General features: G+C 37.3%; 1 protein-coding gene across 1 annotated transcript in view; it reads right to left on the bottom strand.

Annotated features, from left to right (window-relative positions):
* VEGFC (vascular endothelial growth factor C) overlaps positions 1-27,742 on the bottom strand; it is a 70,409-nt gene that overhangs the window by 12,751 nt on the left and 29,916 nt on the right. The window contains 2 exon segments of the mRNA XM_054383316.1: positions 271-461; positions 2,441-2,654. Of these exon segments, the coding sequence (XP_054239291.1) occupies positions 271-461; positions 2,441-2,654 (405 nt within the window).

Here is a 27,742-nt window from a genome sequence, read left to right as displayed (position 1 = left end):
AAAAAAAAAAAAAGAAAGAAAAAAAAGGATAGAATTAAGTTTCATGGAGAATCTCAAACCTAAGAATGGGGCATCATAAGCTTTTATTATATTTGGAGGAAACAAATGTTAAACACTTTCTTACAGGCAGTAGTCTCTTCAAGACGTCATTTGTATGCATTCTAGAACTGATTTTTTTCCTTCACAGTAGGAATAAGAAGGCTTAAAATACACGTGATCATACATGGCTTTGCAAGGAGCACTTGGACTGTAATAAGAGTGAGAACTTACCGTCTTGCTGATGTAATTTGTGCTGATATTCATACACTGGAGTCCTTCACTATTGCAGCAACCTCCACATCTGTAGATGGATACACATGGGGGTTTAAAGAAGGTGTTTGTAGTTGCTCCAAACTCTTTTCCCACATCCACACACACTTCACGTGGCATGCACTGAGTTTTTCTCCATTCAGTATCAATACCTGCCAAGTTACAGGGAATTTCATGTGTTATAAAGCGTCTCCTTAAAAACAATACTCTCCTAAAGTAAATTAGTAGGTTGGGGTTGTTTTGTTTTGTTTTGTTTTTTTAATTTAGAATCAGAATATACATTGCAAGAATCCCATTCAGTGAAATACACATCTCTCTGTGCTAACTTTTGGCTAATATTTCTTCTTCACAGAGATGTGACTGTCATGGTGCAGAAAAAAAGTCACAGTGGAACTAAGAAGGAACCTAACAAGGTTGGGCTGATCTTGCAGCATTACAAAATGGTTTGGTTTAGAAGGGACCTTTAAGGATCATCAAGTCCAACTCATCTGCAATAAACAAGGACATCTTCAACTAGATCAGGTTGCTCAGAGCTCCTTCCAATCAGATCTTGAATATTTCCAGGGGTGTACCACCCCTCTTAGAAACTTGTTTCAGTGTTTCACTATCCTAATCATAAAATTTTTATGTCTCATATCTAGTTTAAATCTACCCTCTTTTAGCTTAAAACCATTACCCCTTAATCCTATTGCAACATGCCCAGATAAAAAGTTTGTCCTGATCTTTCCTATATGCCCCTTTTAAGTACTGAAAGGCCACAATAAAGTCTCCTTGGACCTTTCTCTTCTCCAGGCTGAACAACTTCAGTTGTCTCATTCTTTTCTCATAGGAGAGTGGGTCCATCCCTCTGATCATTTTTGTGGTACTCCTCTGGACTCACTCCAATAGGTCCATGCCTTTCTTGTGCAGAGGACTGCAAAGCTGAAGACAGTACTCCAGGAAGGGTTTCACCCGAGCTAAGTAGAGCAGCAGAATTTCCTCCCTCAACCTGCTGGCCAGTAGCTAAGTTTGTATATATCCTTTTTTTGTATGCCTGGGGTGAGCCTCACCTGGAGTGAACTCTAAAGTACTGCACATCTCCACAAAGTAATTTTAACCAGTTCCACACAGTACTTGACTTCAACTAGTGGAAATATTAAATTTGATGCCTACACACTAAATGTGAAAACAATTCGGATATATTTTCCCTTTGTTATTTACAAGAGACAATTTAAAGCAAAATGTTATTATTTAGCAATTATATATACCACAGGATTTAACCTGAAAGGTGGTATTTACCTAGATTATCCATGCAAATTTGGGCAAACATTTTATATCATGTTATACAGCCTACGGGCAAATACAACCTTACACTAAACAGATACGAGACTTGCAGTTGTATGGCACCCTTATTCCCTCTTGGCACCAGGCTATTTAGTAAAAATGGAAATTTCACCTAATGTCTACCTTAAAATCTTCCATTAAGTACATGATTTGCAGTATTATGTCAAAAAAACACACCTCTTGCTATAGCTTCTGTGTTTCTCTACCTGCAAGCACTTGCAATTGTAAGCTAATGTATTTTTATCCAGGCCATGTAAAACATGAAATCAGTATTGACATATTTGTTTGAAAGATTTTTTTTCTGTTTTAGGCACGATATCATGCCAACTGCCCTCTTGTTATAGGAAAAAACTACAAGTAGATTATTTGTTATTCTAAGACAGTAACACATTAAGAGAAGAAAACATTACCCAGCCATGACATAATTGCAGAAAGTTAGCAGGAACAGTTCAAGGAATCCAATTATTAGTACCCTCTTTTCTTTCTGCAAAGTTTTTGTGGCCTCTACAAAGCAGGATTCCTTATATCTGAAGACAAACACTTCAGTTCCTGTATCTGCTGAGCTGAGATATCAGTCTATACCTTTCTTGCAATGGATGTACCAAAAATACGCCTGCAGAGCAACTTGTTTCATTATGGAAGGTTGACTGGCAAAGATTTTATGTTATAGACATGACATCAAATCAAACTGCTGAGGTTGGATTACTGACAATGCTTGTTAGCTTTCAAAATATTTTTTGACATAACTGAGAAGCCTTTGGATTTTAGTATTCTTTGTGTTAGAAGGTGTTTTGTGTCCTCTACTTACTTTTCAGGATCTCCGCATTATAGTGTGCTGCGGCAAATTTCAGGGAATCGTCAGATCTTGTGTCAAAGCTGGAGTGTTCCCGGTTGTGTTGCCAACCTCCTTTCCTCAACTGACATTTGAACATTTTCCAGTATTCTGGATAAAGTACTGTCATGAGTTCATCCACACTGGACACAGACCGCAACTGCTCTTCCAGGTCTTTGCTTGCATGAGCCTGTCAAAGTAACATGCAAAATTAATTATTTTCTCTATTACACCAAGTTTGCTGGAAACTAGCCTGAAAAACAACTCATACATTGTAAAATAAAGTTGTGCTCAAAGGGGCCCTTTTTATAAAAACTGCTTATCATCAATGCCAATGTTAACATATTGACAAACACTGAAACGTTTTGCTTCTGAGTATCATACCTGTAGTACAAAATATTTGTGTGAGAAAGGAGCTACAGAATGAAGCTTATACAGTTTGCAGGGTTTTTTTTTTTGTCTGTTTGTTTCTTGTTTTGTTTTTTTTTTTTTAAAGAAAGGAATCTTTACCCTGGAAATAGAAGTTTTCATGAGAAAATTCTGCATGCTTAAACACTAACATATTTAAATGTTGTTCATGTTATTTAGTATCACATACTTGCAAAGTAACACCAAAATTTTTTTGCCCATTTTCCCCTAGTCCTGGAAAATCAAAACACCTAGAAATGAAAAAAACAATTGATGTTATTCTGTACCCTATAAGGAAAAAAGTCTTAATAACCAAATTCTATTATAAAGCACTAATGCTTAAATCAGCAAGACTCAAGGACTTTCTGAACTGCACACTCCTCACTGTTAAGAGTTTCAGCTGAAACTCTTCAGGACTCTAAGAACTACAATCCTTAGCTTCTTGTTTCAAGAGCAGCCTCAAATCCTGGAATCTCACTTTCTTATTTGCTAGCTCTTAGACAAACTCATTGCAATTGCATTTTCATAAAGGACTACAACTCAGATTTACATTATAATTTCTCACTTGTCTGGAAGATTCTTCTAAACTCTTAGGTGAAACAAGATACCACATGAAAGGATTGTTGTTATTTCCTGCCCACTCTTCTCATCCATGAATTGGGCAGCAAGGAGAAAGAAAAGCATTGAAGAACCTTTAGCCACCTTCTCAGCCTGTGTGGCCCTTAGATGGCAGTATGAGACACAAAATATAGAGGTACTCTGTAAAAAGTGTCACTGCTACGAAGTTGTTGCTCTAAGTCCAAGAAACACCTGTAAGGGTAAAAGGCATCCAAAACCAGAAATATGAAACTATAGAAACTAAAATTTAAGATTCCTTACTAAACTCCTCTATTAAAAAAAGAAATTCTTTCAATTCAGTGATTTTGAACATTATGTGAATGAAACAACCAGTTCTGAATGAGCTCACCTGAATAAAATCTGCTCATTGTCTCACAAACAACTGATATGGTACAAAATGACATGTGCTGATGCATCCACTTCCTTATCAAGTGTCTAACATAGGAATAACACCTCCAGGTAATGTAGATTCACAGAACTCATTTCTGTAAATACAGTTACAGAAGCCAAAGCTAACACAGATTTCAAAGTGATTTTATATGTCAAAGTGTTAATGAAGTTAAAGAAAAATTTTTCCACTAAAGCTTCACTAACCACAGTGCCACGACAATCTACTTTGTCCTGAAAGATCTCAACAATCAAGCTATCTGTAACAGAAACACACTCATGCAGGACTTCCTCTTTCTCCTTGTCCCATATAAAGAGTCATCTCTAACCCAAGCCATCCAGCAAGCACTACCTTGGGGCCTTGCCTTCAAACTGCTTCTGCAGCACACACCATCATGTTCCCTACCACCCTTTTCTCTCCTTTACAGGATGCCCACACAGGATTTTAATCATTTGGTCACAGACAAAAACCCAAGCTGAAAAAAACAAATAATTCAGTGATTGCTTTTGTCCGTCTCTCCTGAGAGGTGAAGAGAGCAGGGTTTGATTAGCCTCATTCCTACCAGACTGTTTCCTCAGGGTGCTGCACACGTGTCCCTTGACTAAAGGGAAGCAGGTCACTGTAGCAGCGCAGTAAATGCCAACACTGCAGATATGTGTCTGACACATGATGGGCACGTGCATGGCACAGAAGGTCATGGCATAGAGGTGGCACAAGGCTAGATACCAGTCCACTATGTAAAAGGCACAGAAATGAAAACTGCTGAGTCAGCTAGTACTTGATCCTAGGAGGTCCTACCAGATCATGGAAATGACATCGAAAGGTTTGTCAACCTTTGACTAAAAGCTTGTGCAGCCCACTGTGGAGAAAATGTGGAGAAAATGTTAATTAAGTTTTTGTTTCAAGGTACAGGCCTAGGTCATCAGAAAAATGAGTACTGAAACTCAAAATCACTGAGTTGATAAGAAGCCAAGGTATGGAGCAGGAACTAGGTCATACTTGTTAAAAATAGTGTGTTGGTGAAAACCTCTTTGGTGAGGAAATCAAGTCACGCCTTTCCAGCTAGACAGAAAGTTTGGTATACACACATGAAATATATATGAATAAAAGTAAAAACACGAAGAAATTAGTGGCTTTAATGAAGTATTGTGTCAAATTGATTAAACTATTATTTTCAAGTGAACTACTGTTTTCAAGTGAACTCTTTTCCTGGATGTTCTATGGGCCAGAGTGCCATGGGCTCACAACATGAAGCAATCACTTAATTTGAAAAAAAAAAAAGTAAGTAACTTCTGGAGTTATTTTTTTTTAAACGAATCATCATTATTGCATTTGCATTATTTTGTGCTTAGTTTAATAACGCCATTTGCTTGTAAAGATGTCTTCAATTCAAACTTACTTTCCATGCTGTGGAAAACCAACTTGATCACACTAGAGGGATTTTATTCTCTCCCCTCTTTTGATTTAGCAAGAAAGGGAGAAGAAAATACCTAACTGTATATTAAATTGAGTACATGCAGGGCCCAGAGGTGGGGGGAGGAAGTTAATTTAATATGTTTCCAGTATTACCTTGACACACAGATCAATGATCTCTTCCTGGTATATTCACTGTAAGTCTATGGATTTTTTTGAACTGCAGCAAGTTACTCTTATCTGTGTCAAACTGTTTAAAAAAACATATGTGTAAGGAGCTTGTGGAGTGATTTGATTTTCTACAACAGTCAAACTTGGCTGCTGACATGAACATCAAACAAAATTTTAAAACTTGTGGATTAGAAGGATGTCCCCTGCAGACAGTAGAAGCATCATTAAGGATTGTTAGAGTTTCTAAATTGTTAAGAGAGGAATGCAACTGCTTCTGTAACTAAAACAGTTGTCTAACAACATTTGCTATTTTGTCCAAATTTAATTAATTTCAGAAAAATACACTGTCTCAGTCCCTACCTTTTATTTCAAATTCTCTGCACTTTCTTAATTGTGCACTGCCTTTAGTACAGGTAAGAAAAATTAAAAACTCAAAATGATTTTGCAATGGAAATACAGACTTCTATTTAGAACTTATGACAAGATACAAAGAAAATAACATAAAAAATGTACTACAAAGCAGAGGAGCTCTAATTTTTCATTAATCTTATGCAAGCCTAGATTAGTAAAGTTTAGAAAGAAATACTGTTTGCAGATACAACTACAGTCACTAAGCTAGTTCTCCCCAAATATAATTTTAATAGATTAAAAAAATAAATCAAATATTGTTCTGTGGTCTGAAAGTAATATAGTATTAGCAAACTTTGTGATAAAAAAATTCTACAACTTTTAGGACCAAAGTAAGCTTTTTGATGGATGTAACAGTACACTGGCTTTCATTTAACCAGTTGTAGTGGACTCTACCTGAAATCCCAGACCACCCACATGATGTTTTACGGGTAAAACACTCTGCTCTCTATATTCTACATGGAGAAGGAAGCAGGAAGTCGTGGCATCAGTGTCTGCAGATGAACTTGTTTGGTTTTTTGAACACCACTACTCTCATAATAAGTGTTTACCTCTGACCTTTGGCTGGCCATTCTACTGTTCTTGTCTTTTTTACATATTATCAATGTTGTCTTGCATGATCACCCTAAAAATTCTAGAAGCTTCATTCTAAGAAAGACATTGAGCAAACCTTTGGCTAGCCAACCTCTACAAGATAAGAGTAATATTGGGAAAAACAACTGCTTAAAAATACAAGAATTAAAGGATAATACAGTAAAGACGTGCCTCCTTCATTTCAGTTTCACATCATTTTTTGAGGAACAGGTGAAATGATAAATACACATATAAATAATTCAGTAAGGATTGATGACAAGTGCCCTCTGACTATTATTTAACTTAGGAACATTTTATTCTACCAAAGTATGTTTTTCACAATGTGGCATCCCATTACACAGAATCACAGAAAGTTAAAGGTTAGAAGGGACCTTGAAAGAACATCTAGTCCAACCCCCCTGCCAGGGAGGATCACCTAGAGCAGGTCACAAGGGAACGCCCCCAGGTGGGTCTTGAATGTCTCCAGAAGCAGGAGACTCCACAACCCCTCTGGGCAGCCTGTTCCAGCATTCTATCACACTCACAGTGAAAAACTTTTTCCTTATATATGTTTACATGGAACCTCCTATGCTCCAGCTTGCAACCGTTGCCCCTTGTCCTATCATTGGGCATCTCTGAGAAGAGCCTGGCTCTGTCCTCCTGACATGCACCCTTCACATATTTATAAACACTGATGAGGTCAGCTCTCAAGTCTCCTTCTCTCCAAGCTAAAGAGACCCAGTTCCCTCAGCCTTTCCCCATAAGGGAGATGGCTCCACTTCCTTAATCATCTTTGTGGCTCTGTGCTGGACACTTTCAAGCAGTTCCCTGTCCTTCCTGAACCGAGGGGCCCAGAACTGGACACAATATTCCACATGTGGCCTCACCAGGGCAGAACAGAGGGGGAGCAGAACCTCTCGACCTACTGACCACATCCCTTCTAATACAGTCCAGGATGCCATTGGCCGCCTTAGCCACAAGGGCACATTGCTGGCTCATGGTCATCCCTCTGTCCATCAGGAGCCCCAGGTCCCTTTCCTCTGTGCTGCTCTCCAACAGGTCAGCCCCCAACCTGCATTGGTACATGTGGCTGTTCTTACCCAAATGCATGACTGTACACTTGTCCTTGTTGTATTTCATTAAATTTCTCCCCACACAACTCTCCAGCCTGTCTAGGTCTTGCTGAATGGCAGCACAGCCTTCTGGTGTATGCCCAGTTTTGCAGAAAATTAAAGCTTGCAGGGGGAGAAACAGGACACCAAATACACTCTATAGCCGTTAACAAAATCAAATCTATAACAGATTTTCCATGTATTACATTGTTTGTCTTTCACATGTCCCCAGTGTCTGCCTCTATTATTAATAACAAAGGTCAGAACACTTAATATTTGGCAGCATGCTTGACACACAATTGATGGGGCAATGTGCTTTAACGATACTGCATGCATCTGTCAGACTATAGTTGTCAGCTTATTTCATTTTCAAGGTTTTTGTTGAAAACTCCTAATAGGAATATGCTGTTTATAAACACCTCCATTTTAACATGATTGAAATGTATTAAAAATGATTGACTAATTGAAACGTATTAGTAATCAAGTAGTTAAATCCAAACCTTGCAAGAGTGTGCAAACAAATGGATGCTGCAAAAGAACAGTATGTATGAACACAGGACTTGTATAATAACTTCACTGCAATTTTCATATATTTCAATGCTAGCCTTTTGGAAGTTGATGTCAGTGTGTGTGTGGGGGGAAGTCTTAATTAAATAGCGTAGCAACATTTAAGAATTATGTTGATCTCTTTTGTTCATACTGCAATACCCCTGATTTTGATCTCATATGTACTAATTTGTCACCAGTACAACTGAATAATGCAGTTTTGCAGTTGCAACCTTTTAAGTTACCATTCAATTTAGCAACAAAACAGTGCCTTACAGAACGCACTTTTTGGGTAACAGTGAGCATAATGTTTTATTTCAAGATATTGTAAGTAAGTAGCAAAAATACTGCAGTTAATTTGAGCTAAATCAAAACATCATGAGAACAGCAGAGAGATTAGAATCAGTTTCTGTTCCAAAGACCTTACAAAGCACGTTAGAAAAACATAAAAAGAAAGAAAGTATAAAAGAAATAAAATGGTCTGATCTATATTATAAGTGTTCTCTAGTCATTCTGGCATTTTAAATACCAAGAGTATTTAAGGCAAAGAAAACAAATGAAGGGGGGACAGGGGGCAAGTAAGGGAGAGAATGTACAAAGCTGATAGGCAAGGAAAAATAAACAATTTTGAGAAGAGATCTGAAAGAGAAATTGTTAAAAATGAAGACAAAGACATTGGCTATGAGTTCAACCTTTAGACTACGAAACTTTCGTTTCTATATTATATGACACTTTTTTTTTTCTCTTTCCTGGAACATTTTTGGAGATGAAGATGCATAAACTGCTAGAAAATCGTCCTAGGCTGATATTATTTAATATTGCTTTCCTGTTTATGCTTTCCTGTATTTAAGCTGAGATAGGCAGTGTAAAATTGCCATTTTAAGGGAAATTCTATTTTTATGCAAGTCAGCATTTTCCAGGTGGTATTTATTTAGATATTATTAGAAAATGCTGAAAAACATGTCTAAGATTATAGATTTGCACGAAGGCACTTAGGTTAGGTCCTTCAGTCAAACACTTTGCTGTTGCCGAGGTTCTGAAACACATTTCTTGGCTGGTGCTTATTCCTCAAGTACCTGCATTCCTGAACGGTTCTCAGCTTTCCTTAATAAAATGCCAGTACTTTTGTGCACTCAATAAGAATTATTTATGAAAATACCCTTTTTTTTTTTTTTTTGGATCTAGTCTGATTTCCCTGGGATGCAGAGAGAGAGAGAAAGAAGCTATTCTAGTCACTTTCCAGAGTAAATGCCTGTCCTGCTGGCTGTTTTTTTTAGAGGCTCGTCTTAGATGGCCAGTTCTCCCAGGTTTCTATGAGCTTGGACAATTAAAAAACTGCTGTAGGCAAGACAGTATCTGATTCAATTCAAGGTGGCAATGCCACAGTGCCATATGAGAAATCCATACTATCTAGGCATGCACGCATGCATGCACATAAACAGGAAAAGAGAAGGTGTCAAATACCATTCCTGGCTATGATGGAAAGCAGATTTGAGAAAGAGTTGGTAGCACCTTAGCCAGACTCTGATTATCTGTGACCTTTTGGAAGCAATTCCACAACTTGATTATAGTAATAGAAAAGGTTTTGTTCTCATGCACGTCAGCTTGATCTTTGAAATTTGCATTCTTCCACAGCAGTAGACTTGAACTTGGGTTCATAAATCCCTGCAAACTATTTCTTAGAATACAGCAAGTCACAATTGCAAAATAAAATACAAAAATCAAGGCTGTTCTCAACATTCACTATTCAGGAGCTTGCACTAGGATGAGCCCACAAATTAAAGGTCAAAGGCTGCACTGCAGCATCCATTTGCAAAGTGGAGATGTATCTAAATTATTTAATTCATTCAAAGACTCATACTAATGTTTCCAGCTAACACTACAAACAGACTGGGAATCAACAAGGATTTGGATTAATGCTGCCAAAAGGCTTACATGTATTTAAATTTTGGAAACATCAGGCAGTGCAATCTGTACCAAGTAAGATTTATTTTCTTGGTCATCCCCAAATACAGTGGTCAGTGGTGACATACACCATGCATAACCAGAAGAAAGGGGAAACCATTTTTAATTGAAAATCATTTGTATGTAAAAAACATATAAAGTGAAAATACAACATTGTGATGATTGCTGGCTTATCAAGGTGGTTAATAGACTCATCAATCTGCTGGAAAGGAGACAGCTAGCAGCATGAGAAGGCCAGTATCCTCTGCAACACAACCACTGCTTGAGACCCAACTATAAGGCATCTGGGTTCATGCCACATGGCAGTTCTGCAGACTTCAAGACATTATAAAAACAGTATGTTTATTCTGAAATTTTTTAAGGAACAATCACATAATTCTGAAAAGAAAAGTACTCAGAAATTAAACTCCAACTACAAATCCTGGTTATAAGATCTTACTCTCTTAGAATAAAACAAAACATCAGTCAGGCAATTTTAAAAAATTGTTTGGATATTATTTGGATATTTTAAAATACTCTGCAACTTTTTGCTTTCTTTCCAATAGTCAGATGTATTTCAGCAAAATACACAAGAATATTCTACCAGGCCTTTAAAAGAAGATTGTCTAGTTTCAGTCTTTACTGGGATTTCATTGGTATTATCTTCGCATTTATTAACAACTGACATTAGCTTCATGGTAAAAGCAAACAAATACAGAGGCAGTTTTTGAAGAAAACCATTAACACGGTAGCACTGCAATTACCTCTCATCACTTCAGCAGATATAATACAGGCAGTGAGAAATAAAACCTTCTCACTATCAAGTAGAGATTTACTAAGTGGGAAGGTAATGGTCAGCCCCTTCATGTTAATTTGAATGGCAGCCCATTCTGAGATACTGCTCGAGCACAGTGCATGTGCTATGCAAAGACATCCTAGACTCTAATTAGTTAGTGAGAATAAGAGCTCTGGCCATGTATCAAAGTTCTGGGCTTCAAAAACACAGTAGGTACAGTTTTAATGTAATGTTTTCTATTCAATAGGTCCATAGTACCTAAGAAAAGGTTTCACTAAGAGCTGGAATAAGAAATTGTACACTCTTAAGAACATTTCTAAGTTATGCTGATCACATAGACTACAGCAAATGGTGCATTTTCATTGTGATGACATTATTCAGTTTTCAATTTAATGCTCTTTTTGACAATGCGGTCACTTACAGGACAGAATACATCATGTCTTATCACTGTTGTATAGTTTCTCTCATTACTAATTAACTTTCCTTTTCAACAATTTTTTTAAATCTCTATTTGATGCCCTGAGCAAATGTACTTAATCTGTGGTCTAAATATTTAGCAACAGGTCACAGAAATCTCTTGAATTAATGATACTTTAAAAACAGTTCTTAAATAATTTCACAGGCCATGAAACAAGATCAACTGTATTTCAAAGTCAAACTTTATTCCTAAACAAATGTCTTAATCTAACAGAACATGATTTCTCTATTGCTAAACAAACCTTGCACAGTTTACAGATCTGTACAGAAATATTAATTAGAAGACCACCTACCTTGTCACACTGCCTATTTCAACAAATATGCCAGCTATAAACAAAATACACTACTAAGAACTCCACAAAAACCTGAAGAATAACAAGCAAGTTCTAATACAGCAATTCCAGTTGCAAAAATCTTTGTTTTAAATTCCTACAAACAAGTTTTGTATATATGGAAAAGGAAATAAATCAAAGGATCTTAGAAATCTGCACATTGTATTACGTTTCAAAGTTTCTATGTGTATGCTATCAAAATTACATTATTAACTGATTATTTTATTTAGCATCAAGTTTCTTCAGTTTATTTTACACAAGTCATTAAAAAAAATAGTCTGTTTGGTAAATCAAAGTAATACACCAGGCTAACCAGCCTTTGGTAACTGAAGTATGAAATAGAGAGATTTCACTAATAAACAAAATATCAGCAGAAGCTTTTATTTTTGTTGTTGAAGTTTGTGGAAAGGTTCTTTGCTATTGTAGGTAAAAGAAAGAGATAATATAAATTTTGCTAGCCTGAGGTAGGTACACAGTGCAAAGGACTTGTTACTCATCATCCACTTGTACCCAGCCTGATAATCAGGGTTTGAAATCTGCTCCATCCTAAATTCTGTGTGGAACATCCTTTGGATCACCATTTGACATCTGTTACAGAGGAGTTATACGTGAATAAAAACATTTGTGTAGATATTGAGCCTTTAATACTTTTTTCCTTGTCTTTAAATGCTGCAGGACAAAAAATAGCCAGACAACAGAGAAAAGCACTACCCAACCTTAATCCCGAAATTCCAACTGGATTAGAACAATACAAAGAGAAGAAGATTTATCTTCAAGCCCTTAAGTACAACATTACGTTGAAAGCATCTTAAAAACAAAAGACAGTAACAAAATCCTCTATCCACGCACAAAGCCATAATGGTCTATTATGAGAAAATTACTTAAACCCAAGAAAACACAGTACTTTAACACACCAGTATTTGAGAATTATGGAATAGTGTGGCATGGAAGGAAGGATGCCATTTTATTCATCCTGTATTTGAACAACTTGTACCAGATGCACGCTTTCAGGTACTGCAATCAGCAGCTGAGCTATTCCTCTCCATAGAAAGAGTAACATGATGTAAGGCACACCTTTGCTTCCCCTGATGGGCCTAACTTTATTACAAACTGTGATATAAAAGATCAGTAGTTCTGTGGCACTGCCACATCCCTTTTGAACTATAGGAAGGGAAAAAAAAAAAAAAAAAAGCCCAAGGGATTTTTGTCCACACAAGAGAAGAAATACTTGTTTATTGAAGAAGACAGACATATAAAACCTAACAGGTACTAACAGATTTGTCAGCAAGACATGAGAGATGGGGAGGGTCAAAGGAATCCTTGAGAATGGCAAACCCAAAAACTAGATTGAGACTTGGTCACAATTTCCTTTCTTGCAACCACAGGAAGAGAAATATATGTTGCCCATTATTTTTGGCTTAAATTATTCTGAATAGGGTATTGTACTGTAACGTTGCTTAAAAAGGGTCAGGGAACATCAGCAGTATTAAACTAGATGCTAATTTATAGTGACAGGACACAAAGTAATCCAATGTTGAACATAATATGTTATAAGAAGACTTTTTGAAGAAGGCTTGACTGAAAGAATGACGTTTTTGCAAGAACAGACTTTAAAAGTGTGTCCTATACTACCAAACTCCACTGGAACACATATAATCTCTAATGAGAAGTATAAATCCAACTTGAAATCCATGATACTTGCTGTTAGTTGAAACTTGTCCTATACCACCTTGCTGAGTTGCCTGTACTCTTATCCAGGCCCAGAAACTAATGAAAAAGAAAACGGATTTATAGGGATTATATATATTAAAAGGAGGCATACAGAGAGCAAAAGAAGTGGGAACAGAGGCTGTAGTTATTCAAAGTCTGTGGAAAGATGTAAGGAAAACGTTTTAAATTAAGCTAAGCATATGTTATATTGTTCTACTGAAATATTTTCTCATGATAAGCTTTTTATCCACTCTTAGAAGTAAATTAAGAAACATACTTTTGTATCATTGCATTTTGTATTCACCTGGTCACAGAGTCTTGAATGGATAAAAAATTTAAATAAACAAACCAAGGTATCATGTTTCTGAGGTGAAAATGGAAGTGATGAGGGAGTAAAAGTTGGTTCATACCAGGACAGTGCAACATAACACCCAGTCTCAGGCTCAGCAGCCTAAGATTTTATTCTTCAGAAGCAAAGGTACAATTCTTGAGATGACAGATTCTAATACAAAAGGAAGAAGCAATGAAGTCAAAGGGTTGCAGACTTTCTGAAATAAAATAGTCCTATCATACTAGTCAGTAAAAAGGTTAGAGTTCTTTTGAGATTTTTAGCAGAAGAAAGTGTCAAAGCAGGAGAATTCACACAGAAGCACAGAAGAGAATTTTCAAAGTCTCCAGCACTATCAGCACTTTTTCAAGCATATGAAGCCAAATCATGATTTATAAATGATTTGCATACAAAATCATGATGGAGTTATATGCACAGAATTGTAATGCAGTAGAAAGTTTCTTTTAACTTTTTTCCCCCAGCAGCTTAGTGTGTGTACCATGAATCACTCATGTTTTTCCAGTACTACAGTCCTGGAAATTATAATTTTGGACATACAATTGTTAATATCAAGACTCCAGTGTAATCACTGAGGTTACCATTTACAGGACCAGACGATGAAACAATTTCTGTCTGTTCTTTTCTAGCCTGTTTCTAGCATTTCTTTTCCTAAGAACTGCAATTTCCTCAATACTCTGAGACAACAGCTCTTTTCAAACAAAGCAGATTCAGACATAAGGAACACATGTCCCATTAGAGTAACTGGCAGTGAGAATGACATTTCTGGTATGCCAAATTAAATTTTGTTACAAAAGAAAGTGTTTTGTTTATCTTCAGTTTTATTTGAACTACAATTGCAAGAGAGAGAAAAAATGTAAATGAACGATCTTCAAGAACATTTTGTTTCATACTGGAAGTTTTAAAACAATTTGGAGAGCAATTATTAATGTCGCTTTATAAACATGTATGGCAGATGCTGTTTTATATTTTTATTAATTGACCTGGAGGTTATTTCTGACATCCCACACAATAATCACCATCACTACCTTACATTTCTGAACATATAAAAAACAGTCATGATGCAGTACTAGGGACAAAACTAGAACAGTGTCTATTAAACTCCTATTTCCCTTGAGAAGGAAAGGAACAAAGCATGCAGGATTTTGCTGTTCCAAAAGAGTCAGATTTCAGAAGTGTAGCCTTAACAGGTCTCTCTACAGTTACGTGTATTTGTCATTTGTATCGGTTAGAATTTTAAGTATGGCATTATTGTTTGGGATTTTTTCTGAGATGCCATTAAAATTGACTGTGCCTTTAAAAAACTATGCCCAGATGCTATGGGTACAGCTAATAAAAGGCACAAAGGCCCAGTCAAGGTCAAGCTGCAAGTTCATCTCTAATTGCCCCGTTATACATTCCTTGCTCACGCAAATCTTCTACCGACTTCAATGGGATTTTTGTTTAGGGAGGATTACAGGATTTTGCATCCCAGATTAAGTATTGCATCTATACATCACTGTGTGTAGCACGTTTCAGTCCCTACAGACACAGTATATGTACTTTTACCAGCTCCAAATATCACATTGAGGTTTTTAAGTCTTTCGCTATCCCAAAGCTTTAAAACTTAGTTTTCTTTTGTTACATTGAATGTCTTTTGCTCTTCCATGATCAACATTATTGGACTTTAAAAATTACTTACCCGGCAGCCATTGTTTGTCCCACTGCTGCTATAGTTTTCAAACATGCTAATTTGCTTCTAAAACCTACTGACCTAACTACCATATTAGTCACTCTGCTAAAACACAAAGACAGTTATTTTTCCTACCCTAAAGTCTTTCTCTTAAATCCTTGGTTACATTTCAGCTCCTTATTAATGTGGTCTGGCAATTTCAAGAGGATCTTACCAACGCCCATAATAGATTTTTTTAACTTCTCTAAACATTTTTGCCTGTCACAGCACATTTGTATGATTAATTCTTAAGTCCAGGGTTTTTTTTTTAGATGTTTACATCAGGTTGCCTGCAGTCCTTCCTTAGTATACCACCACAACATATGTTCATAAAACATTTTTTCATCATTATGCAAACACTACAATCTAGACAAAGTACATGCTATCATTTTTTATCAGACCAGCTGTATGATTCAAAGGTAAGGGTGTTTCTATGTTGTCAGTTCAGGCCTGTTGGTCTCTTCCTCATCCAAACTGAACAGATGAGAAAACCCAGGCACAGCTGACAAGACAGTTCACTCATGGACCTGCTTCTAACAGTGCAAGCACAAAATGCCACGAGTTCATCTTCAGCGTATCCCAGCTGGTCCAGCACCGACAAAGCCCTTCTACCACCTCCCAGAGCACACAACCAGCACCTGCAGCATTACGCTCCGCAAACGCTTTCCCGAGGGGCTGAAGCACACTTTTGACTATCAAAACCCAAAACATACTAAAAAAACCACAAGCAAACAAACAACAAACCAAAAAAAAAAAAAAAAAAAAAACAAACCCAACAACAACAAAAATCCCTCTGAGGAACCCTCCAAAACTATAAAAAATTATTATGCCTCAGATACGTTATATGGGAGCTTAGGGGCCCATAAAAACTGTGATGCTAAGTGTGTGTGGTCAGCCTGCTCTGTGCAGCATTGACGTGGGTCAACCCATACCCATGTGCCATGGGGGCTAGTTTGCTCTCTACTACAGTCCATAAAGAGTAGATATGGTCTTTGTTTCTTCCATAAGAAATACAATGAGATGTATATATACGGCAGAACCATTTCCAATATCTTGGTAACTCCCAATAGCTCCCAAACTAATGTCTCGCATACAGACTCCCTGGAAAGTAAAAACAGATCAATGAAATTAGAAGGTAACACATATTTTACTACATGGTAACTCGCAATACGGGGTGCATCACAGAGAATCCAAGCAGCTTCAGGTCTCTACATTTTATTCTAATAAATTCATTGGTCCACATTGATTTTCTGTTGTGTTTCTCAAGGTATTTACATTTTTGGAAATGGGCATTTGCTCACTATTCCCTCCTGAGCATGGGCTTTGTGAAAATGTAGCTATCTCAAGGTCCCTGATGAGCTATAATTCTAAACTTCCTGATGGATTAAACAGAAAAGTGTTAATGCTGAAAGACTTTACACATCACAGATTCAGCTTGTGCTACTCCAAGATTTCAAGCAAAATATCCAAAATAATCCAACAACAGCTGTCCAGGTAGAAAACCAATCACTTACTGCTAATTGACTGTTTCACACCAGCTCAACTCCCTCAACACTTTTCACCCTATCTCAGGTCTATACTGTCTATCCTAAAGTAATGTTCTCATCTCAGAAATATCTTCTCCACTGTTGTAGCAGAACATTTTGATACAAATGAAAAAAAAAATGTTAGAAAACATATTAACTGTGCACCACAGACTGAGAAGTTGTGAGTTTTATAGACTGTTTTTTGTCTAATGAGAGGCCATGCTTTTATTAGCAAAGCTTCCTTTCTGTACAACTGTGAATTATAGCGTTTTAAAAGAGTAGGAAAAAAAATCATGTTCCCTTATCTATGTGTTTATGGTTAAACATATAACACCATCCTCTGGTATACATACATGTCAGTATAATTTTATTGTCATTTGAACAAGATTTTTTGAGCAGTAGATGAAAGAATTGGTTACATGAGCATCAGAAACACTAGCTAAAGTGACACACTCAGTATCTTTATTGAGTTAAAAAGTCACCAGTTAGTTGCAAGCAACAGAAGACTTATAATCACTGCTCAAGTTCTGCAGTTTCTCTGATACCACTACATGAGTGATCAGAATACAGTTTAATGGAGTCCTCTTTCAAGGTTACATTATGTTCCAATACAGTGTGAAACAATCACACACCACACACCAGTATTTTTCATGCTTGAAAAGCACAAGCTAACCAGGAGATTTTATCAGCTATTTACTTTAAACACAAAAGAGCACTTAACTCCTACTAACAAGTAAGAGACATAAACTCAGTGCTGGGTTTGGGACATTGCTACAAGACTACAGCCAACAGGTACTGTCTGATCTGGACCATATGCAGATAATTTTTGGGGGCTCAAACATCAGCTTGACCATCATATCTTTGCCTTGGCACATAGAGTAGCAGCAGAGTGCACAACTAATCACCAGATGATGTACAGTTTGGTAGATGTTTGCCAGCTTTGCATGAAAACTATGTCTTCTTCAGTCTTCAGTATCATGATATTGAGTCACATCAAATAACAGAGGTTGGATAACATGAACTAGCAGATTGATTCAGTTTCAAAGGCTAGACTTACGTAATTTAAATGAAAGATGCATTTTTATCTTGCTAGTCTATCCATAAGCAACATGGAACACACATGGAGGGTATGAATCAGAATTAGATAATCCAATTTTTGGAAGGTATTTAGCTGTCCTGGTTTCAGCTAGGATAGAGTTAATTTTCTAGTAGCTGGTAGTGCTGTGTTTTGCATTTAGTGTGAAAATAATGCTGATAACACACAGTTGCTGCTAAGTAGTGCTTATCCTAAGTTAAGGATTTTTCTGTTTCCCATGCTCTGCCAGTGAGCAGATGCACAAGAAGCCAGGAGGGACAGCTGACCAGGACAGCTGACACAAACTAGCCAAAGGGATATTCCATATCACAGAACATCATGCTCAGTATAGGAACTGGCGGAGACGGCCAAGCGTGGCAGTTCTCTGCTCAGGCATTGGTCAGTGGGCATCACTTGACTTTTGCTGAATTTTATTTCTCTCTAAATATATAATCTATTTTGGTTATATTAATTTTTATAACAATTATTATTACATTTCACTTTAGTTATTAAACTGTCCTAAACTCAACCCACAACTTTTACCTTTCAGTTCTCCTCCCCATCCCATTGGGAGAGGAGTGAACAAGCAGTTGCATTGTTCTTCGATGCTGGCTGGGGTTAAACCATGACATGAGCCCTGCCAAACAGGTGCACAATTTTAAGATGAACCTAAAGTCTATCTTTTCTGTGAACTAAAACTCGTGTGGCATATTTTAACCTTCTTTAAGTGAAGCCAACACTAAGCCATGGTAGTCTGAATCTTGCAGACGGAACAGAAAATATTTTCCCTTGGATGTGTCCAGATGTATACTTCCCATTGTCAACTTTTTTCAGAATTTAAGGACCTAATCCTGTTCTCTGCAACCATAAGTAGTTAACTTTCTGAGCTTAATTCCAACATTTCCTCAGAGCATCCCCTGCATGAGATGCATAAAACTCCTTTCAACAGTCTTAAAACCAAATGATATATACATTAATATCTCTCAGCACGGACTGCCTATACAACAATGCTATTTGCACCTACCAACTTTGCCCACAAACAAGACTCCAGCACTGTCATCATCTTTCTTAGGGCTAGACACACTTGAAGATAGTTTTGGAGGGCACATGGACACTCTCCATGAGCAGCACCATTTCATAAAACTCGCCTTTACATAATTAGTGTTCAAATAGTAACAAAAAATATGGGTAAGGGAGCAATACTCTAAGACCAGATTCATCAGCTTTGCCCCGTGGCAATATGAAAGACCACACCCAGTGAAGCCTTGCCTCAATTCTTTTAGCAAGCCACATTGCTAGCAGGCAGAATTATACCTATTTATTAATACATCCAAACTTGAAGCAATAGAATTTATATGAAGAAATCAAACAAAAAGCACCATGTAAATGACTGTATACCAATATTCATGATAAACGGCTTTACACTTGCTAATAAAACTAAAGTAGAAGGTGCCCTTGATGTTAAATCCTGATCAGGAGGTATAGCATATTAAAAAGATGTTGACTTGCCACTACATTTAAAGTGACTTCCTCGGGACTCATAAATGCCCCATAAAGCATGAGCTAAATTAGCTAGAAACAGATGTCAAAAAGTGTACACCCAGAAAATACAACACATTATGCTAAATAAATAGTTAGCTGACAATTGTTTTCCAAACAGGTATTAAATAGACAATGCACTACAGTGAAATCCAACAACAGTATAAATGGCACAAATGAATATACTTATGTATGTGCTCTGTCATAATTTCAGACAATGTGTGAGATGAGTTCAAGATGTGGGAAATAAAACGTCCATTAAAAATGTCCTCCAAGTGTAACTAAAATAGGCAAATGTAGCCTAAAGACTGAAATTTGATTGGCTATTGCTTATTTTTTGTTCATGTACCCAACCACCTTAAAAAATTATGTATTTTGCAAATACAAGAAAGTATTTACCTTCTTTTCAAGTAGCAAAGCTTAAGTGAATTCCTATGCTATAAACGCATATCCCACTAAACTCTTACTTGAGTCTGGCAACAAGGTCTAAATGGAAGCAGGTTTTGGGGTTGTTCTTTGCTGTGTTTTTAGTTTGGTTGTATTATTATAATTATTATTATTACTACTACTACTATTGTTTTCTTAGTTTCCTTAATGCGAGCTGGCACTGACTACTTTCTATTCCTCCTTGAATGACAGAATTATTTAGGATGGAAAGGTCCTTCAATGGCCATCTAGTCCAACCTCCTGACCATTTCAAATCCAAAGACAAAACATCTATAACCTTTCTGGAAAACTTGTTCTGATGTTTAATTATCCCTGTATAAAGCCTTTTTTCCCCTCCTTCTATCTGCTAGAAGATTCTATTTCAACTGACGATCATCACATTGTGTTCTAAGCCTGTGCACCTCAGTGAAGAGCCTATGTCCATTTTCTTACGAACCATAAGCTTTGGAAGACCACTACAAGGTCCAGTCCTCTCAGACTTCTCATAGGGCACATGTTCAGTCAAGTTTCTTAGCATCTTTCTGGTATTTTCCCCAAAACCAAGCACAGTATCCCACATGTTTAACAAACATCAAACAGAGAATACCCACATTGCTTAATTTACTGGCTGTGCTCTTTTCAACAGAGCCTAAGATGGTGTCAGCTTGCATTGCTAAGAGGTTACAATACAGGCTCATGCTCATCTTACTGTCTACCAAGACCCCCAAGCTCTTTCCTGCAGAGCTGCTCCCCAGGCAGTCAGCCTCAGCTTCTATCACTGCAAGGAGCTTTTCTGTTCTAGGCTAAAGACTTCCCACGTGTTTTTATTGAATTTCATCCGATTCCTGTCAGTTCATTTTTCCAGTGCACCTAGGTGTCTCAGAATGACAACCGTTACCTGACGTCTAGCAGTTACACTGTCTCCACACCTTCAGTTTGGTGTCACCCAAATACCTTATGAGGGTGCACTCTGTCTCACTACAATACACCACCTCCTCCTTCTGTTACTGGCAAATATATAAAACAAGATAGATCCCAGGAGAGGCCACTGATGAAAAGTATTTGCAACTACCCTTCAAAAAGAGTAGGAAACGTTACTTACACTCTGGAAAACAAGCTTCCAACCAATCACCAGACCCTAAGATTCTAACTTGAATATAAGAATACTTCAGGAGACAGTATCAAAAGCCTTGCTGAAGTCAACGTAGTTGAAGTCCATTTCTTTGCCCTCATCCACAGATCTACTAATTTCTTCATAGATTGTGAACAAATTAGTCATGCATGATTTACTGTTGGCATGAGCCAGCTGCCTCCAAAAGGATCCAATTTACCGGTTCCCTAATAAACCAAAGTTTGCTCTATCAAAGGCTGGGATGTATACTGTGCTACTTTCCTTCCTCACTTCTCTCAGGATGTTGAGCTCCATAGTCACTACAAGTCAAAGCTGCCATTGACCATTATATGCTTGGCCATTTCTTTATTTGTGAGGACAGCATCAACCAGGTATATTGCATCTACATTAGAGTCTCTTGACAGTCTCCAGAAACCTCCTGAACTGCTTATATGTGCTGCCCTTTCAGCAGCCTTAAGAACCTAAATGTGACCCTGTATCCATCCATGACAGTTGTGATGTGTCTGCATGCAGACCTTTACCGCTGTGTGACTGAATTCTAGGTTCTGTGCACTTCTGTGCAGGAAGCTCTTCTCTGACAGTCTATAAACCAAAGGATTTATGTTTTGCTTTGGAGTTCTTCCTCTGATTCGACCATCTGCTGATAGTATTCTCTGCCATCCAAATTTTCTCCCAACAGTTTTTTTTCTTTCTAAAATCTATTTCTATCCCTCTCCATTTCAGTAACAAAACATTAATTAAAAAGTGTGTACAGACAATCTGACAAAGTAGCAGTTTGCCTGTCAATTATCACACTTTCAAATTAGCATTGCTACTTTGGGTAGCTGCAATGTGGTAAATTAAAATGATAAAAAAGCTGCAGCAGTTTAATCAGTATCATATATGCAGTGGAAGGAAAGGTTATTGCTCCAAAAAGGCTAAAACCTCTTCCAACACTGCAGTCTTGGATTGAGGGAACAGCCATATGAGGTGTAGCTATCCTGCACCAGTACTCCAAAAGCCCCATTTAAAAGTTACCCTGAGGAGACCTACAGATTGCAATACTGAGATTACCTAGCTTCAATGTTTTGTGTGGAATATACACGACCCCTAGCTGGGAGATATTGTTGGAGCCTTGCCATGGACAAGATGCCCTGCAGAGGGATCTAGACAGATTGGAACATTGTGCAATGATTAATGGGATGAAATTTACCAAGTCGAAGCGCTGGATTCTGCACCTGGAACAGAGTAATGCCAGGAACAAGCACAGACTGGGAGAGGAAGGGCTGGAGAGTTGCCCTGCAGAAAGGTGTCTGGGAGTGTTGTCAATAGCAGAAAAAGTGGAGAGGGGTGGGCTGACCTCTTCTCTCCATGGGATCCAGTGCCACTAGTTCAAAGCTGTGTCAGGGCAGGTTTAGACTGGACATTAGGAAGGACAGAGGGTGGTCAAACATTGAAAAAGGCTTCCTAGAAAGGTGGCAAATGCCTCAAGCCTGTCAAAGTTTAAAAGTCATTTGATCAATCCCCTTAATAGCATACTTTAACTTTTGGTCAGCCCTGAAGTGGTCAAGCAGCTAGACAAGATGACCACTGTAGGTCACTTCCAACTGAAATATTCTATTCTATTCCAATACCTGCAAGAGAACGATGTTATTCCTTTGAAGTTGTACTGCATGCTGAAAGCAAGTCTAAAACCACGTTACAAAGAGGTTTCTCAGGAACAGTGACTGCTGCACTGCCACAGAAAAGCATAGTTCAGGGCTTAGATATACAGAACACAAAGCAACAGAACCCAAAATATGTCCTAAGCCAGAAAAATCAGCAGTGCCTCAGTTCTGCTGGAGATATTGCTCAACATGACATAGTGACACTGAGTGATAAGGAGGATCACCAGCCTCACATCTTGAACTACAATTTCACTTCAGAAGAGAGTGTCACTGCAGGCTACCATTTATGAGAAGGTATGCTTGTTTCTCTTCTAGCAAGTCAACTGACTGATGGCAAGTTAGTATTTGCTTAGTGAATGGAGGTCACTAAAAATCCAAGACATTACTGATGTCTATCGTTAGCTCAGAGAATCTGAGATGAGGAACAGATACACATGTCAATATGCTAAAAAAATGTACAGTGTTAATGTTGATTGCTATACTGAACAACACAGCAATAGCCCATCAGTGGGAGTTGTTTCATGTGAAGATTGCAGGTCACTCATGGCTCCTCAGAAGAAAAATAGTCTCCATTCAGATTTCCATTGTGAGGCCACTTTTATCCAGACATAACACTAAGCACATGTTTTTCAATTAAACAAAGAAGATAATCCCCAATATGAAAGTAAAGCAATATATTATATAAATATATATATGTAGATAGATAGATATCTGTAGAGTTGGAGTACAGATTAGACATTATTTTAAATTTATTTTTGAAACAAAGATGTTAGGAAACACAAACAAATGTTGTCTGGTGACTATTCCAATATTTACAGACTCTTAAGCAAGACTGTGTAATTGTTGACTATAATTTCCTACAGTTTGCTTGCTTAGAAAAACATTTTTAGAAGGTAGATCATAGCACAAAAAAGGTGTAGAAAAACCAATGATGCAAGACTGAAAGATGCTATGTTACCCATAATTTCATTAAGCCTTTTTTCAAACTTCAGACAAAGGCTGTATAAACATTGTAACAGCACTAGAGTAAAATCAGACTTATTTCCATAAATAAGTCCTGCTCAGTTTTGAACTCTGGAAAGGCAGCCCTTTGCTACAAGTGCCCACAAATCAAAAAACTCAGTCAAAATATACTTGAAGGAGCAATTCTGTCTTTACAGCTGTTGTGACCACAGCTACACTAATTTTAGTGGAGTTCAGACTATTTCCAGCAGCTGAAGATATGTCTTTCATTTTAAATTCTGTCTTGACTTTGAGTAATTCTGTTGAGGTCACTAGAACAGGGTTACTCAGGACATAAATTTGCCCCAAGGGCTTTTGTTGCCTAAGCTATATTTGTATTACATTAATGTATAAACAGAAAATGCCTAACAAGTTCCAGTAAAGCAATTCATGTAATTAGTTTGTAACTTGTGCTTAGGTCTCTCAAAGGTTACTGAGGGTCAAATTAAGGAAATACATTTCTTAAAAGCACAAGTTGTGAAATAATAAAAGCTTCAGCTTACATTTCAAAGAGGTAAGACCTCTGTCTTATGACTTCCAATAATATTTTTAAAAAGTAAATAGATTAAAATGATAGCATAAAACACATCTGAAATGATGGAACATCCTATTAAAAGGGAAATGGCCAGGTTTTGTTACCACAACTAAAGCTGTTTTAGTTAATTTTCTCTTTAAAATTCAAAACATGAGAAAGCCACAAATAACAGCACCACAAAAGTAAGACCCTTTTTTTTCCCCACCATATATTCTCCAACAGAACAAACAATTTAGATGCAAACAAAAGTACTCTCTGTTTTGTATTATCTGTAATGTATCCTAGCTTGGAGTTGAAAATTCAAGTGAAACTTTCATCATATAGAGCACACACAAATTAGCAGGACTGGGGTCTAGAAATTAAAGTGGAACAGAGCAAGCTGTTTAAGGGAACTGACAACACTTGTCATCCCCATGGACAGAGTATTGGTTTCTTCTTTTACAAACAGCACTGATGTTTCCTTTTAAAAAAGGCAACAATTATGTAACTTGAAGGTCACAAAACAGTCTAAGACATGCATCATCTATGAGAATCCCAGTGAGAATTTTTTTCTTATTAAGTAAACCTGTCTGGGAACCCTAAAGAGTCACTAAAATATAATTAAAATAAATTATCAAAGGTCACCATGCACCAGTTGTTCATTTGGATAACTATAAAGGCAGATACCAGTCGTTGATAACTCTCATTTATTGAATTTATTAGCAAGCTGCAGGAATGTGCTTGCTGCATTACATGACTATGCATACTGAACAAGTGTTTTATTTCAACTTCACTTCTGTATTTCAACTTACCTTTCTTCCATTGTACATAGTCCATAACCTCCTACACTGCACAAACATGTAACTTTTCTTTCAGATTCTATTACATGACATGTGACGTTTATCAACACACCTTTTGATTAGAGAGAACTGAAAAGGAATAGCAAGGAAATGCAATCCCCTTCAAGCCTAAAGAAGACAGATAAATCATGATTTTGAGACGAGTACTTGTAGCATGTAGTTCACTAGATTTGTGTGCCAGTATGTCAAACCTCTGGATTTTTCCATGCTAAAGATGTAAATCCCTTATTTAACAGCTGCTGACAAAGCAGAAACTTTGCAAGTGGAGATCAAAAGGTATAAAATAGTCAAATCTGTTTGAGTCCAGATAACAATGCAAAAACATGATGCTTCCATATATAGCTAGAATACCAAGTGATGTGGGCAGCCACAAAGGCATCGACTTTAATAGAGAAAGACAGAAATACATATTTCTGAAACATGGGCAGAAATGGAAAAATGCTTCTGCCATAGTTCATCAATGACAACAAACCCTGATAATACACTGGTATTTGTGATGCTGCTTTCAGGTTGCATTATAGTCTTAGATAACAATGTTTCTAATCTGTTTGTGTAGACAGATCTAATTTGTAACTAAATAAAAAGACCTTTGAATTAAAAAAGGAATTCAAGCAAGTCAGTTCATACTGAAACAAAAGGAAATATTACTGTTTCTGATTTATAGGGGAAGAACAGCTGGCACTTATTATGTCTATGTACTACATCAATCACCAACAACACATAAACTATGATAAATCTACCTTATGTCCCCATAAATACAAAGCTGTTTTCTCTTTCCTATACCAAATTGTTAGCTTATGTAAAGTGGCACAGCTTAAAATGCAGCCTTCTATCTTCTAATCAGTTTCAACGGTTTACCAGGCACAAATTTATCTAATTTAGCTTTTAAGGAATTTATTTATTTATTTTTTAAACCCAGCTATCTGAGTTCTGCATCTTATAGCACAAACAGCGTATCAGCACAACAGAGTATGTGCAAGTGCTGCTGGTTTTGCTGCTGTAGTTAAAAGAGATGCCAATTGGTGCATCATTACATCTACTTACAGCACATGCTGCTTATAAAGAGACAATCTACTGCAATTGAACAGTGACATGAATGAAAAGAATAAAGGGGGTGGTAAGGATCTTAACCACAGGAAAATGAGTAGAAATGTGGCCTCTTACGATCCGACCACCCAATGCCCTGGACGTTACAACTGGGAAACAAACATGCTTTAACTTTCCAACCTGCCAAGGAAAGAATGAAGCAGAACAGATTATTCAGCAAGATTTTACTATATGCTTATCACAATTTTTAGTACAGAGGATACAGAAAATCACTAGAGAGAAGAGCGTTTTTGATTGAGTAGTCCATTGACCTTCAAAAGAAAGTTGATGTTCTACCTAATGGAGAGGAGCAGTTTATTGTCAGATTGTGCTGAGAAGGCAGATTTGTATTTTTCAGTCTTTCTTTTCTGGCAACTAACATGACTAACACCGTAACAAAGAGCTTCAGCTACAATGGGGTAAGTATTCTCCCATGGTAATCTGGACTTCGAAAATGAAATTCCTTGATCTCATTTTCCCTAAGATACTCCAAATTTTGACAGAAAGAACCACAGAACTGTAAGTTGCTATCTTTGAGAAGGATAACCAGTCTGGAGGACTGTTGGCTTCAGAAGACTGGAAAAGAAAACTGGAGTTCCTATCCCAGGCTCAACTCCAATTGAGGAACTGAGCAAGCAGTAAATAAGCAAGCTGCTTGGAAGTTCTTGGGAAGTGGGAAAAGAAGAATCCTTACCCCCTATGAGATTGTAAACATCTGACACAGCCATGTACAAATCATGTCAAATGAGTATCATTATCTTTTCCTGTTATGACAGGGAAATGGTCATTGTGATAAGGAAGAAGCCATAGGGATCAGATGAGTTAGGATAAGCCCTCTGCATGATAATAAGCAACATTCTAACATTTTCACATGGGGAAGAGCCACACTTTCTCCCTGTATGCCCACAGCCAAGCCTCACTGCTCCCAGTATCCTTTTCCCAATCTTGTACTGTCCTTGCATGCAAATGCAGGCACTAACCAGATCCAGGCAGCCTCTGCTGCTAGAAAGATCATACATACTCTTAAATTCACTATTCTTGCAGCATAATAAAAGTTTGCAGTCAAAACCTGCTATAGCTGCACATCAGATATTTTTGTAAGTTTTTTCCCCTCCCTTCCTCCCATGACCCTACCCTATGCAGGAGTTTCTGAGGTCCTGTGGTCAAAGACACCAATTGAAATACATGATAAGCAAATATGGCCCTTTCTTTAATGTGTTCCACTGATTAAAGACTACAAGAAACAGAAATAGTTGTCACAGAACGGCACTTCCTCATAAAATTATTCTTGAGAAAAAAATCTCTGTCATTTTTCTGCCAGCCAAGATGCCTGACCCTTGTTTTCTTGGAAAGCTTGTGACCTCACTGTGAATTACAAGCCTCATCTTGTCCACTCTGTAATTTATTTTGACTTCAGTAAGACTTTTTCCTTGATATTCTAAGATGCAGGAAATATGATCTAGAGGAAGTTACTACAAAGAGGGAAGCAAAACTGCTGGAAAACTGTACCCTACATTGT

Source organism: Indicator indicator, chromosome 8, assembly GCF_027791375.1.
Source record: "Indicator indicator isolate 239-I01 chromosome 8, UM_Iind_1.1, whole genome shotgun sequence".
Lineage (NCBI taxonomy): Eukaryota > Metazoa > Chordata > Aves > Piciformes > Indicatoridae > Indicator > Indicator indicator.
The sequence above is the reverse complement of the archived record's forward strand: the minus strand, read 5'-3'. Positions and strand labels throughout refer to the sequence as shown.